We start from the raw sequence: 16,060 nt of genomic DNA, 5'->3' as shown, positions 1-16,060 counted from the left end.
GACCCATTTATTGCTCAATATTTTATTAGATTTATCCATGAGATATTCATTACTCTTTCAGTTCTCTTTAACTGTCATAATGTCGTTCCTCTATGAATACATCATGTTTAGGAAACTTAGGTTATTTCTCATTTGTTTTTGTTTTAAGTAGGCTCCATGCCCAACCTGGAGCTTGAACTCATGACCCTGAGATCAAGAGTTGCAGGCTCTACTGACTGAGCCAGCCAGGCACCCCTTAGATTATTTTTCAATTACAAACAATGGTGCTATGAATATTTTTTAGACGTAACTCCTGGGCACACGTGTAAACATTTATCTAGAGTACATTCCTAGGTGTGGAATGGCTGGGGCATCAGATACACAGCTTCTCCCCCTTTAGCATAATGCCAACCCGCCCTCCAGACTATTCATACCAATGTGTCCTCCAGTCAACAGTGTTTGGAAGTTCCTTGCTCTCCACTTCCTCATCAGCACTTGGAATCACACCTTTTACAGCCCTGGCTCAACTGTCATCAGATTTTTCTTTCCAGCCCTTTATCTTCACCATCATCAAAATGCATCAAGTCAAGTACCTGCTCACACAGTGTTGGAGACTTACAGGATGGCCCCAGTTAAGGCCTGCTCCTTAGGGACACAGTCTGATTCCCACATCACCAAGGCACATGCACATATTCAGACAGACAAGATGTCTGTTTGTGGCCTGTTTGAGGTATTTTCACAGCCATGACAATTTTTTAAGGAAGAATTGCATTGTGATCCCTGTTTACAGATGAGAGAAGTCGCCCTGTGCAATGAGTTAAACTGTGTCCCCCCTGCAAGTTTGTATGTTAAAGTCCCAACTCCCAGCACCTCAGAATGTAACCTTCCTTATTTGGAGGTAGGGTCTTTAAAGAGATAATCAAATTAACATGAGGTCATTAGGAGTGGCCCTAATCCAAGATGACTGTGTCCTTACTAAAAGTGAAAATTTGTTCATGGAGATGCACACAGGAAGAGCACTACATAAACAGGAGGGCTGGATGATGCATCACTAAGCCAAGGAACACCAAAGGTTGTCAGTATCCACTAGAAGCTAGGAGAAGGAGGGCCTGGGCCAGAACCTTTCTCAGCACCCTCAGAAAGAACCAACTTCTCTGGCACCTTGATCTTGGAGGACTTCCAGCCTCCAGAACTGTAAGGCAATACATTTCTGTTGTGTAAGCCATCCAGTTAGTGGTATTGTTATGGCAAGTCCCAGTAAGCTAATACACTTAGAAATCTCACCTAACATTCAGTTACTGTATGGCAGAGCCTGGAATTGGACCCTTGTGTTCTGTCTCCAAAGTCCTGTTCAGTGTCCACTAAGCCAAAGAAGACTGATGAAGATGATAAGCACAGAATGAAAACCAAACTGTAGTGTGATTTTATTGATCAGGTTCTGGCCTACTCACATCCTGGTTTCATTTACACTCAGTTTCAGTGGAATTATTCCAGCTCCCTCCCATGCCTTGACATCCATTATCACCACACATTTGCCTGGGATAGAAGTCAAGGAGGATCCACTGACATGTTGTATTGGTTCCTGTTTGCTTCACTAGGACCAACTGTATACACTGATAGATCAGCGAGTGGCCTACATACTACAATGCTGGATGGGCCCAGTATTGAAAGGTATCTCTTCCAACTTTATTTTTGGCAATTCACTCCTTAGGTTTGAAAATTCTTCAACATCTTCAAGAGGCCTTGATTAATTCATTTTTTTGAAAGTAATACTATCAATGAACAAGAATGAGACAGGGATCCCTGGGTGGCGCAGCGGTTTAGCGCCTGCCTTTGGCCCAGGGCGTGATCCTGGAGATCCGGGATCGAATCCCACGTCGGGCTCCCGGTGCAGGGAGCCTGCTTCTCCTTCTGCCTGTGTCTCTGCCTCTCTCTCTCTCACTGTGTGCCTATCATAAATAAATAAAAATTAAAAAAAAAAGATTTAAAAAAAAAGAAAAAAAAAAAGAAAGAATGAGATGATTCCAGAGCACTTAGCAAAGTCGCCTCGGGCCAGGCTGACAACATGGAAGGGCTGTGTCCGAACTCTTAGGTGAGGTTCAGTCTGCAGACTGAACCCCAGGGAAGAATAAACATACCTGTGGTGTAGAATAGAGACTTCAGAATTTGCAGTTTGGGTGGGGTGAGGTTGGGGCCAGCATCACCTCATTTTCAGTTGCTCTGACAAGGCCTTTGTTGCTTGGAACTGGGAAGCACTAGTACTCAGGAAATGCCATTCTCTGAAATGTAGCTGTGCAAAAAAAAGTCGTTGGTCCTTGTGTTCTGTGACCCAAACCAATGCTTTCTATTCACTGTCTATCTTACCATCTTGGAGTGGGACTCAGGGGTAAGGAAACTCTCTTTTGCCTTTTTGTGATCTTTATTTTCTTCCTTTGTAAATTTGTTTTTCCCCCAAATTGCAGGGAGAATGGGGATGTTCTGGTAATACAAAACTCTGAGTTCTTCTTTCTCAGAGCTAACCAACTTCCTTTGATAAGATGATGGACCCAATGCAATGTACTCACCCAATGCAATCCATATCAAAATATCAGTATTTTTCACAGAACTAGAACATCTAAAATTTGTATGGAACCACAGAAGACCCGGAATAGCCAAAGCAAACTTGAAAAAGAAAAACAGCTGGAGGTATCATCTTCCAGATTTAAAGTTATATTACAAGCTATTGTAACCAAAACAGTATGGCACTGGCACAAAAACAGACACATAAATCAATGGAACAGAATAGAGAGAGCCCAGAAAGAAACCCATGCTTATACAGTCAATCTATGAAAAAAGAAACAAGAATATACAATGGGGAAAATGTCTCTTCAAAAAATGGTGTTGGGAAAACTGGACAGGAATATACAAAAGAATGAAACTGGACCACTTTATTTCACCATACACAAAAATAAAATGGATTAAACATATTAATGTATATGAAAGCATATACATTGACCTGAAAGCATAAAAATACTAAAAGAAAACAGGCAGTAAACTCATGGACATCAGCCTTAGCAACACTTTTGTGGATCTGACTCTAAAGGTAGTGGCAACAAAAGCAAAAATAAACAATTGTGACTACACCAAAATGAAACGCTTCTGCACAGTGAAGGAAACCAGCAGTAAAACAAAAAGGCAGCTTATTGAGTGGGAGAAGATTATTTTCAAGTGATGTATCTGGTAAGGGACTAATATTGAGAATATATAAAGAACTCATACAACTCAATACCAAAAATCCCTCCCAAATAATCCAATTTGGGTAGAGAACCTGAATAGATATTTTTTCCAAAGAAGACATACAAGGCATTCATGGTCAATAGACACATGAAAAGATGCTCAACATCATTCATCATCAGGGAAATCAAAATCACAATGAGATATCATCTCACACCAGTCAGAATAGTCATTATCAAAAAAGACGAAAAACAACAGGTGCTGGCAAGGATGTAGAGAAAGGGGATCCCTCTTGCATTGTTGGTAAGAATCAAACTGGTGCAGCCACTGAAAAACAGTATGGAGGTTCCTCAAAAAACTAAAAATAGAGTTATCATATAATCCAGTAATTCTACTCTTAGGTATTTATCCAAAGAAAATGGAAACACTGGGGTGCCTGGGTTGCTCAGTGTTTGAGGATCTGCCTTTGGCTTGGGTCATGATCCCGGGGTCCCAGGATGGAGCCCCACATCAGGCTCCTTCCTCCCTCTGCCTGTGTCTCTGTCTCTCTGTGCCTCCATGAATAAATCTTTTAAAAAATGAAAACAAAAACACTACTTCAATAATATATATGCACCTCTATGTTTATTGCAGTATTATTTATAATAGTCAAGATACAGAAGTAACCTAAATGTCCATCAATATATATATGGATAAAGAAGATGTGGTATAAAATCTTGCTTCTGGGTAATTACCCACAGAAAATGAAAACTCTAATCCCAAAAGATATATACACCCTTACGTATATTGCAGCATAATTTACAATAGCCAAGATATGGAAGCAACCCAAGTGTCCATCCATAAATGAATAAAGAAGATGATGTAATGTACACAAACACACACACAGTGGAATACTACTCAGCCAAAAACAAGAATGAAATCTTGCCATTTTCAGCAACAAGGATGGACCTAGGTATTATGCTCAGTGAAATAAAGAGAGAAAGGCAAATGTCACGTGATTTCATTTATATGCAGAATCTAAAAAAACAAAACAAATGAATAAACAAAAAGTAAAAACAGACCCTTAAGGACAGAATAAATTGATGGTTGCCAGAGGGGAGGGTGGGGATATAGGCAAAACAGAGGGAATTAAGAGGTACAAACTTCTAGTTTTATTTTTTTTAAAGATTTTATTTATTCATGAGAGACACAGAGAGAGGCAGAAACACAGGCAGAGGGAGAAGCAGGCTCCATGCAGGGAGCCCGATATGGGACTCGATCCCGGGACTCCGGGATCATGCCCTGCGCTGAAGGCAGGCACTAAACTGCTGAGCCATCCAGGGATCCCAACTTCTAGCTTTAAAACAAAAAGTCATGAGGGTGAAAATTACAGCCTAGGGAATATAATCATTAATATTGTAATAGCTTCATAGAGTGATTGATGGTGACTACACTTACCATGATGAGCACTGCATAATGTATATAATCATCAAATCACCATGCAGTACACTTGGAACTAATATGATATGTTAACTATACTTAAAAAAAATAGGCTTGTCTAACTCTAAAAAAAAAAAAAAAAGATGGAGAAGGGCCAGGGAATGTTCTGAGGCCAGTTTGTATCCTCAGCTGGGTGGTCTGTGTCTTTGCCAATAACTTACCTCACTTCCCTCCCCTGGTCTTTTTTTTTTTTTTTTTTTTTTTTTTTTTTAGGTTTATTTATTTTTAGTAACCTCTGCACCCAGTGTGGGGCTGAACTCACGATTGCAAGTCGCATGCTGTTCTGATAAGCCAGCCAGGTACCCCCTCCACCAAGTCATTTTTTAACCTGAAATTTATAGAACTCAACAAACCAATTCATTAACAAGGAATAACTACATTGAATGCTAATGATGAGACAGGTGGAGAAAACTTTCAGGAGCACTACTGAGGAAGATTAAACCAGTCTTCTATTCTTAGGAATAGAAGCAATCTAGCAGATTTTCCTTTCCAAGCCACTTGGGAAATGTCTGTAATTTCTCTCATTTATTTCACCTTGTGGTTCACATAGATGTTGAAGCAAATGGACCCCAAATCAGGAATTTTGTGAGAAAAAAAAAGGGAGCTTGGGATTTGGCTCTCTCGCTGCATCAGTTCTCTGAATTATAGCAAGTTTTCCTTTTGTTCAGTCAAAAACTATTGAGTACCGACTATATGTCAGACACTGAGGTAGGCTCTGGGCACACACAGTGGTGGACCAGATGCAGACCCCGCTCTCATGGAGTCCACATTCTAATGAAGAAGGCAGACAATAAACAGCCACATTTATGTTGTCAAGTAGTGGTAAGTGCTGAAGACAAATAGAGCAGGATGAGAGGAGACAGAGCCATGGGCGTCGGGGTGTGGGTAGATGATGTCGGGCAGAGATGAGAAGGTGAGGGAGAGGCTGTGCTCATTGCTGGAGGAAGAGGGTCACAGACAGAGAACTCGGGATGCTTGCAGGTAAGATAGGCTGGGCTGGGGCAGTGCTTGTCCCTACACACACCCAGGACAGGGTAGATCTGCCCCTCTCCCTCCCCGCTGTCCAGCCTGGCTTCTCCGGTGACCAGTCACTCACGCACCAGGAACACTGGCTGGGATAAGGAACATTGTCTCCTGCCATGGAGAGAATCAAGCTATCTCATCTACCCAAGATGGAACCCTTTCTCCTGGCTTTTCCCACCTGGTTAACAAGCCGCCAAACCCTGAGTCCCACAGATGTGAGTCGGGATTCCCTCCACTGAAAGAATACACAGAACACTGCCTGTGAGTTCTAGAACAGTCAGAGGGTGATGGGTCTTTGTATTTCTAGGGACAGGGAGGCTGAGAGGGGCTCCAAGCATAAGGTTTTCACCCTCAAGGGTCTGGGTCTTCCAGAGAACTTTCTGCCTTTAGAGAAAACCAGGCCACATCTTATATTTGCCATCTGGTGTCAGACAATCATTAGTAAGTCTAGATTTGTGCTGGTCAAGACAGCAGTCACCAGCTACATGTATGTGGTTATGGAGCACTTGAGGTGTGGCTAGTCTAAAGAGAGCTTTGCTGTACATGTAAATATACACCAGATGTATTGAACACAATACAAGAAACAATGTGGAATACCTCAATTATTTTTCCATAGTTTACATTATTTTATGTTGATAATATTTTGGATCTATTGTATTCAATAAAATATGTTATAAAAATGAACTTCACTGGGTTCTTTTTACTTTTTAATTTATTACTTTTTTTTCAAGATTTTATTTATTTGAGGAGAGGGAGAGAGTGTGAGTGTGGGGTGGGGGAGGGGGAGACGCAGGGGAGAGGAGTCTTGAGTGGACTTTGCACCGAGCTTAGAGCCCCATGCGGGGCTCAGTCTCATGACCCCAAGATCACAACCTGAGCCAAAACCAAGAGTCAGAAGCTCAACCAACGAGCCACCCAGGTGCCCCAACGTCCTACTTTTTTAATATGGCAACTAACAAATTTAAAGTCACATATCACATATATGTGTCTATTATATTTCTACTGGATGGTACTGGTTTGAATACATTCAAGGCTCGTTTTCCTTGAACCTGATATAATCTATGCCAGCAACGCTCTGCTGTTTCAGGAAGTTCTTTGTATCTAACCCAAATCTCTATAGCCATTATTCAAAATCCCTGCCTTCTTGTCCAAGCCTCAGTGGAGATGGAGATGAACTGGTTCCCACCTTCCTTGGGATAAACTTTCCTGTCTTTAAATATCTTTATATGGGATCCCTGGGTGGCGCAGTGGTTTGGCGCCTGCCTTTGGCCCAGGGCGTGATCCTGGAGACCCGGGATCGAATCCCATGTCGGGCTCCCGGTGCAGGGAGCCTGCTTCTCCCTCTGCCTGTGTCTCTGCCTCTCTCTCTCTCTCTGTGACTATCATAAATAAAAAATAAATAGTCTTAGAAAAAAGGTGATCTGTATTTAAAAAAATAAATAAATGCCTTTATACCTCTTTTTTTAAACCTTTTTTCTTCAAGGCTCAGTAGTGCCGATCCTTATCTCTGATGGTAGGGGTGGAGAGGAGAGCTCATTTGGCACAGTGAAATCACCCAGACATTACTCTGCCACATAAGGAAATTCCCAGAATATTCTTCATAGAATGGGTTATTCAGAGCTAGACAAACAGCTCCCTTGAGCCCATGAAAGGTTAAGGGCAGCCAGTTCTATTTCAGGCTTTCTCCTCTGGCCCTGTCAGATCTGCTGAGGATAGGAATAAAGCTGTTTTCCAGAATTCTCTTGTCCGGCAAGGGTCACAGGAAGTCTGTGCCAGTTTTGAAATTGATCACTCTTCCTCCACCCCAAAAACTACCAGGCTATGATCACCTTTTATATTTGACACTTGGGTGATTTTCTCCTATTTTGTGGATGGCAAAACCAAAAAACAGAAAATTCAAGTGTTCATCTCTATTGATGAAAACAGACCGAACATGGTACACTGAACGCAGACAAGCTTGGTCAAGTATTCTGACCCAGTCTTTAACTAATTGGGTGACTCTGAGTGAAGTGCTCAAGCTCTTAGTATTACTTTCTCTCCTGTAAAACTGAAATGACACGTAATTTGTAGAATCTTTCTGAAGTTTAAACGAGAGGCAGAGTAGCAAACTTGTTAAGCACTCTCTATGGCTCAGTTTACTCATCTTTAAAATGGAGATTGTAAAAAAATAAAATAAAATAAAATAAAATGGAGATTGTAATGGGACCTATCTCATAGTATTGTGAGGATTAAATGGGGTGATTCTTGGAAAGTTCTCAAAACATTGCCTAATGAGTGCTGAGTAAATGTTTGCTGTTATTTGGGAACTGTACATGCACATAGACACGCACATGCACCCTCTCAGATGCCCCTCCCCTCTGCTCCCAGAGTACAACTGGATTGGTTATCTATGATACAATTTCTCACACTATTTTAAATTACTTGTCCACCTTCCCATCAGATCCTAGTCTTTCTAAGAGTGGGTCTTTTATCCTCTCTCTTCTTACACAAAGTTGTTGAATGAATGGTTCATCAGGACTCTCAGTACAGGAGGAAACATGCCATTATTACGCCATCTACTCAGGTGGTGAGACACTAGAACAGCCCGTTGAGTGCCCCACTCGAATTTCACCAGTAGCAGAATCCAACTAAGCCTTAGGCACCCACTCCAGACCCCGTTCTACTCATTCCCCTTTCTCTTGCACCCTCAGGACATACTTGCCAATTCCTCTCACCTGCTGGGCTCTGTGCCCAAATCTGGATTCTGCAAACTCCCCCAGAGGAATGACAAAGCTCCCTGGTGCCTCTGTACATTCCAGACTTCGTTGCTTCAGAGACTCCTGTTTTACCTTTCTTCTGGCTTCAGCCCTTCCCCTCCTCTCTCTTGGGTTTATCTGCTTTCTTTCCTGCTTCCGTTTTCCCCTCTCTCCTTGCCGAAGCTTTGGGCCTGCCCTTGGCACCCCTGGCCATGACCTTCATTTCCTAGTGGTAATCTGCTAAAGAAGTCACCGACTGTTTGCGGGGAACTGTGTGTGTTACCTGGTATGAGTGCTCAGTGAACATTTGGGAGAGTGGTGCTGGGATTGGAACAATGGAAACTTTACCTTGGCATAGGAACAATGGCATGATTCGGCAGCATGGTGATGTTCTGTCCTGGGACCTGCAGAGAGTGTGCTGGCTTGAGGTGACCATGAGATGGGCAACTATGTGACTAGCCACAGAAACCACTAATTATAATGATAAATAGAAAGAAGCAATTATTTACATTGTAAATAAGTAAATGTATGTGGTTCAGTGGACAGTACACGTAGGAGAGGGCTTGGAGGGGGAAGAGAAGAAGACGAAGAAGGGCTTGGAGTGAGTCAGCCTTGAGTAGAAACAAAAAGGCCAGAGGGTCCTAAGGAAGGTGGGAAGTGAGTCTGGAGGTGGAGGATGTCTGATTTGTCACCTCAGGGAGCAGCAATGGGGCTTTTTGAGGGTTGGCAATGAGACAGGACAAGTGTGGCACATAGCTACATGAAGACTGAAGACCAAAGAGCATGGTTGAGGGCCAACTGGATGGCTTGGTGGTTGAATGTCTGCCTTCAGCTCAGGGTGTGATCCCAGGGTCCTGAGACTGAGTCCCGTATCGGGCTCCCCAAGGGGAGCCTGCTTCTCCCTCTGCCTATGTCTCTGCCTCTCTCTGTGTGTCTCTCATGAATAAATAAAATCTTAAAAAAAAAAAAAAAAAGAGCATGGTTGACAGTGTGGTTGGCCCTGCACTTCCCCAAAGGTTCCCAGACCCACAGCTCCCGGCACTCACTGAGCTCCAACCATTCTTTCTGGCCCCAGTAACTCGGGAACCTGAACTGGCTTCAGCAACCCAGCTCATGACAGCAATACCTGGCTTAGGTGGCAGAGGGGGAGGTGTTGATCAAGAAGTGGCTCTGAGGCTGCGATTAATTAATGTCCAAGAGGCTGGTGGCACTCAGCAGAGCACAAGGTGTTCTGGGTATGTTGGGAAAGGGATGTTCACTCTGCTTCCCTCAAAAGTTGTAGCTCAGAGCAAGTCACTTCCCCATGGGCCTTGGTTTGCCATCTAAACCCTGATAGGGTTCCACTTGTGTCTCCATGGCCTACCTGGTTCTGACCTGTTAGGATCCTAGGTACAGGGGCCTCCTGCTCTTCACCACCATTCGCAACCCAGTGTGGGAAGAATGGGCACATTCCCAGAGCTCTGTCATTCCCTGGAGTACTTGGGAATCCTCCTTCAGCCCTTGACTCTGGTCATCCCCACCCATCCCACACACACATCCTGGGGAGAAGTGTTCAGGAGAAGGACTGCCAAATAGAACTATAGATCTAGAACCAGAAGGAAATTTGGAAAGTCTCTATCACACCCTATTTGTTGCAATTATTTTTAATGAAGATGAAGTTCACATAAAAAAAACAATAGCCATTTTTAAAGTAAGCAATTCAGTGGCATTTTGTTCATTCATGTTGGGCAACCAGCACTTCTATCTAGTGCCAAACTATTTTTACCACCCTAAAAGAAAACCCTGTACCCACTGAGCAGTCAGTTCCCACTTCCTCCTCCCCCAGCACGAATTCACCTCTCTATGGATTCACCTATTCCAGATCATTCATAGAAATAGAATCATACCACATGTGGCCTTTTGTTTCTGGCATTTTTAAGAAAGATTTTATTTATTTGCTCATGAGAGACCCAGAGAGAGAGGCAGAGACACAGGCAGAGGGAGAAGCAGGCTCCCTGCAGAAAGCCCAATCCCAGGACCCCGGAATCATGACCTGAGCTAAAGGCAGATGCTCAACCACTGAGCCACCCAAGTGCCCCTGGGTGTCATTTCTTAAAATATTTATTTATTTGAGAGAGAGAGAGGGAGAGAGAGAGAGAGAGAGAGAGAAAGCACCAGCAGGATGTGGGGGAGGGAGAACAGAAGAAGAGGGAGAAGCAGACCCCTCATTGAGCAAGCAGGAACACCCCCCCACACACACCAATGTGGGACTCAATCCTGGGACCCTGGGATCATGACCTGAGCCAAAGGCAAGATGCTTAACCCACTGAGCCACCCAGGTGCCCCTCAGCATCATATTTTCAAGGTTCATCTGCATTGTAGCCTGTGTCAGTACTTCAAGCCTCCTTTTGGCTGAATAATTTCCCACCCGTTGTTTTTATCCTATGAATAATTCCTGGTTGATAGCATCATTAACGGAGGGTCTACAATGTGCCAGACACTTTGCATATATTTCTCTTATATCATTTTATTTATACTGCTCATTTGTACCCTAGTGGCTCCCACTGTGCCCATGAGGAAACTGAAGGTAACAATGCCCTTCCCAAAGGTCATATAGCTGGTTAATGGTGAAAGCAAGGGGATCCCTGGGTGGCTCAGTGGTTTAGTGCCTGCCTTTGGCCCAGGGCATGATCCTGGAGTCCCAGGATCGAGTCCCACATCGGGCTCCCTGCATGGAGCCTGCTTCTCCCTCTGCCTCTCTCTCTCATGAATAAATAAATAAAATCTTTAAAAAAAAATGGTGAAAGCAGGGCTAGAACCCTGATGGGGTTTTGATTCCCAGGTACCTTGAGAAAAGTGGGCAAGAGGGCAATGACCAGAAGCCCAGGAGAAGCCCACTAACCTGGAGTATGACAGGGGTAAGAGGAGGTGTTGTGGGCCCCCACTATGCAACTTCTCTCCTTCCAGCCAGCTCCCTGCTACCCCTCCTACTGGGCCTCCCACCCCAGTCTCCACCCCAGCTGGGGGCAGCACCTCTCTGACCAACAGGATTCTCTGGCCTCCACTCTAGGCCCCTTGTCTCTGGCTCTCCATGACCAGAGCTGAGGCACCCAGGGTTAACTGTAGCACAGGCCCAAGGTCCTAACATAATGCTTCAGTCTCTACTTTGCCTTCAGTCTCTACTTTGCTCTACTACTGTCCCTCCACAGAGACCTGGTCTGCCTTCCTCAGACCTGACTTCTTCCATCCTCTAGGGCCAGCCTTGTCCTGACCTCCACTCCCAAGCCCTACATGGGAACTGCAACCCAGCATAGCTGCTTTTGGTCTTGGTCCAGACATCACATGGTCTAGGGAGGTGTGGAATTGAGGTTATTTTGTCCAAGAAGCTTCTTGTACCCTGACCAATCCCAGTTCTGTTCCAGATGGATTATGGGAGTAGAGTTAACTTCCTAGCCACATTTCTTACAGTGTCTTGTCCCCCATCCCAACACACACACACCTTATTCCTCCCCCTCCTCATTCTGTCCCTAGAAACTGCCCCCCCCCACCCGGCCTGCTCTCCTCCACTCATTCTTCCCACCTGCTATGAGAGAGTCCTCCAAGGAAGACAGATAAAAATTTAGAGTGTCAGTAGCATCTTCAGGAGCCCTGGAAGACAGAGGTGGCTTGAGGTTGGAGGGAGAGTGGAGAGGCTCTGTTCTGCAGAAGCCAGTCCTTGAGCATCCCCAAAGTCTTCTTGCTGAAGATGCATTGGCCTTGCCCAGCTGGAGGCTCTTTAGGTCTGTCCAGGTCTTCTCTTCATCTTCCTTGTTAAGGTTTTGCCAGGTGGTGCCTCGGAGAGATGACAGAGGGGCAAGGCAACCCGGTTCTCTATCAGGGTTTGGTAATTCCTCACAAGGTCCTGGCTCAGGGGTGCACTAGGCAGCAAGGCCAGTTTTAGCACCTTCTCCTGGTAATGAGGCAGAGGGTTCGGGCAGGGCCAGCCCCTGGCAAAATCATTGGGAAGTGGGTTGGGCATTAGCTGGAGGCCTCGGGGCTCAAACCTTCCACCAGCGGAGATGTGCCGGTACCTGTTGAGGGGAAGAGGTGTGCAGAGAACAGAGAGGTCAAAGGAGAGGTGCGGGCATGGTGGGAGGAGTATGGAGGGAAACAGGATATGCTTTTTTTCAGAGCTTAATTACAGTTCATTTTCACAGTGCTACAAGGGTAAGCCCCCAAATTTGTAACTCTTCATGTTCTTCTCAAGTTTTTGGAAAAGACTTGATATTAAATATCAAACTATACTTAAAAATTCTGTAGACTCAGTGTGCCTGGCTGGCTTAGTCGGTAGAGCATCTGACTCTTGATCTCAGGGTTGTGAGTTTGAGGTTTGTGTTGCATATAGAGGTTACTTTTTAAAAAAGTCTGTAGGCTTTTTAAAAAATCAGAATTATCTCAAATTATGACAATGACAAAATGCCAACCAATCAAGGTCCCAAACTAATATCATTCAAAATAAGAAAGAAGCATCACTGGGATCCTGGTTGGTTTGTTTTTTAATTTTTAGAGAGAGAGAGAGAGAGAGAGAGAGCACAGGGAGGGGAGGGGCAAAGGTGGGGGGAGAGAATCCCAAGCAGACTCTGTGCTCATTGAGGAGCCCAACATGGGGCTTGATCTCACAACCCTGAGATCAGGACTTGAGTGAAAACAAGAGTTGGACGCTTACCCAACCGAGACACCCAGGTGCTCCAAGTAGGGGGATCCTATTATATTTTGAGAGTGGTAAAGACCGACCAACTGTTGTCATTAATGCCAGTGCCATAAGAAGATAAGGCATTTATACCTACCCTGAAAGCATATTTGTCATGTACATCTTGAGACTGAGGTGTAAAGCCATGTTTTACCAGCATTTTTCTATTAATCTAACACAAGCTAGCGAATGATCGTGTTGAAGGGAATCCCTTCTGCCTCTCTTCCGTGTTGGGTATTGGTCTATGCCAGATAGCGTGCACCCTGTATTGTGTGTTTGGTGTTCAGATGATGAAATTATGTTATTTAGATGGTCAATCTCCCATTCTTTTTACATATTATCTGTATATCATTATCCAGATTCTTTCCTTTTGTCCCACGTCCTCTACTAATGCAGTGCTGGAGAAAGTAGAGAATGCAGCTCAGGGCTCAGGTGCCCCTTCCCATCACTGGTGAGCATGATGACATCCGAGAACCCTTCCTGCTCTGACCCGCTGCTGTACGACACCTGGTCTGATGGCTCCCTCTTCAACAGGCCTGTAGTGTTAGGTTCAACAGAGAGAGACTGACTTTAAAAAAAGAAAAAAAAAACAAAAAACGGTTGAATAGTGGTAAGTTTGTGCTTCAACATGTATTGGGGCTCGTCCGGCAGATATCCCTGTTTGCTGTCTTTGGTTTACATCGGACATTCTCAGGCCTGGCTGCACATTAGAAATCACTCCTAGGAGGGAGCTTTTTAAAAATCTCTGCCCCCCCCCCCCCCCCGCCCTGCCCTCATGCCAACTGAGTTAGAATCTCAGGGGTGGGACTTAAACCTCAACATTTTTTAAAGAGGCCCAGGTGACTGCAATGTAGTATCAGAGTTGAGAACGGCTGGGTTTGTATATAAATGTCCCATTTCTCAGCAACGCCATGGGCATTTTGAAGCTTAGATCTGTCTGAAGACTTCTCTGGATCTCTCATGCTCAAAATGTGCTCTCTCGCTGATCTAGAGACTTTTTAAAAAAGATTTATTTATTTATTTATTTACCTATTTACCTATTTATTTATTTATTTATTTATTTATTTTTGAGAGACAGGGCAAACATGAGCAGGGGGAGGGGTAGAAGGAGTGGGAGAGAGGGAACCCATGAGCAGATGCCCTGCTGAGTGTGGAGCCCGGCATGGACCTGTACATAGGGCTCGGGCCCGAGGACCCTGAGATGATGATCTGATCTGACACTGAGAATTGGCCACTCAACCGACTGAGCCACCCAGGCACCCTTGAGGTAGTGAACATTTAGCTATATTTTAACCCCTTACAGAACTGCTGAAAAGAAACAGCAGGACTGGATGGGCTCTCCCTCCCGCCATTCTGTCTTATTCCCTCCTGTTGAACTCCTACACATCCTTCAAGGTTCAGCTCAAGTACCGTGCCTTCTGTGAACAGCAAAACCTTGTCTGGGACTCCTTCATTCCTGGCTCCCGGGACTAGGCCTCCAGCAACAAACAGAGGGAAACAAGGATCCTTCTCTCACGGGGACGCCATAGTAATGACACACTTTACTGAGCCCCCTGTCTATGCCAGACACCACGCCCTTTCATCTTCCAACAACCCTGAAAGTACCGGGTACATCTCTAATCCATACTTGGCGAAAGTGAGGCTCAGAGAAAGTCATGTTTGTGATTGAGCTGGGTAGATTGCTACCTAGATCTGTGCAGCTCCTGAACCCATGTGGCTTCCACCCTCACACACACATTCACTGTACGCTGGGCATTGCACTAAGTTCTTTTCGTGCATAATTGTGTTTCTTTTATGCTGTCTTTATAGAACCCTATATCACATCAGAAGGAGCTGTGAACTTGTCTGATACCCCAGTCAGGCAAGAGGGAAAGTGGAGCCTAGTGGTTGAAAATACAGCTCCAGAACTGAGCTGTCTGGGTTCACATCCCAGCTTTGCCACTTACTGGCCATCATGACTTGAGCAAGATAAGTGACTTCCCCTATTCAGAGGACTTTTTTGTAAAATGTGGTTGCTAGTAATAGTTTCTATCTGGGGTAGTGGGAGTTTCCAAACAATATAGCTCAAATGACTAGAATATCTGGTACTATCATTTCGCTGAATTTTTTTTTTTTTTTTTTGAGGAGTGATCTAAGTCTTATCACCTTTGTATGCCTAGTGTTAGCACGTACTAGCAATCAACAATCCGTACTGCAAGGACTGCAGAGAGAATAACCTTCTCTCAAAATCATCGACTCCTGGCATTTTTGGAAAAGAGAAAAAATCACTACTTCCCCTCTAGCTCCTCAATGCTTCTGTTAATGCCCTTGGGGTTGGAATTTGAGATAGTCTATCCTTATTCCCCACCCCCTTTCCTGCCTCATCCCTTGTGGTAACTGCATTCAGCACAGAGAGGACTGTGCTGTGTTCCTACGGTGGGCAGGGAGGGAGAACTCCAGGGTTCTCCATTAACCTCATTCCTGTCTCTACTCAGACCGGTCACCCCTCCATCTCCTCCTTTTTACCTTTCTGAGGGCCCCCTACTCTTCCAGCCTTACCTGGTTTTCGCCCAAAGCCTTCCTGGGGGGATGCCCCAGCCCACAGGTGCCCCTTCCCCCTCTGGAGTTCTGTAATAACATCTGCTTTTTGTTCAGTGCTTTCATATATTCATTAACCCATTTTATCTTCACCCATTGAGGGAGACGTGGTCTTGACCGGCTCCATTTCATCAGTGATGGAATTGAATCCGGAACTCTAGCTCTTTCCACCAGTAATTGATAGTCTTACGACACCCACTGTCTGTGTCACACTTTGGACACCTAGCATCTGGCAGTCTTAGCTGCCTTCTCAAGCCTCTAGGAGATATCTGCTTTTCCTAAACCGACTGACCTTTTTCTGTACCCCCAGGGCCTAGCCGGTGTTATGCATCTAGTTGCCTCTTGG

General features: G+C 44.7%; 1 protein-coding gene across 7 annotated transcripts in view; it reads right to left on the bottom strand.

Moving 5' to 3' along the window:
- Positions 1 to 1,379: 1,379 nt before the first annotated feature.
- The window catches only part of TEX52 (testis expressed 52), a 16,669-nt gene continuing 1,988 nt past the window's right edge, over positions 1,380 to 16,060 (bottom strand). For 4 of the 7 annotated variants that reach the window (XM_077871510.1, XM_077871511.1, XM_077871509.1 and 1 more), the window contains 3 exons: positions 11,989 to 12,478; positions 2,118 to 2,269; positions 1,380 to 1,928 (listed from right to left, as the gene is read on the bottom strand). In XM_077871510.1, coding sequence (XP_077727636.1) covers positions 12,184 to 12,478 — 295 coding nt within the window. In that variant the 3' untranslated portion in view covers positions 1,380 to 1,928; positions 2,118 to 2,269; positions 11,989 to 12,183. Of the gene's footprint in view, positions 1,929 to 2,117; positions 2,270 to 11,988; positions 12,479 to 13,234; positions 13,706 to 16,060 lie in introns of those variants that run through there. The other 3 variants (XM_077871513.1, XM_077871514.1, XM_077871515.1) reach the window with 3 other exon arrangements.

This window comes from Canis aureus, chromosome 25 (genome assembly GCF_053574225.1).
Source record: "Canis aureus isolate CA01 chromosome 25, VMU_Caureus_v.1.0, whole genome shotgun sequence".
NCBI classification, from domain to species: domain Eukaryota; kingdom Metazoa; phylum Chordata; class Mammalia; order Carnivora; family Canidae; genus Canis; species Canis aureus.
This window is presented reverse-complemented; position numbering and strand designations above follow the sequence as displayed.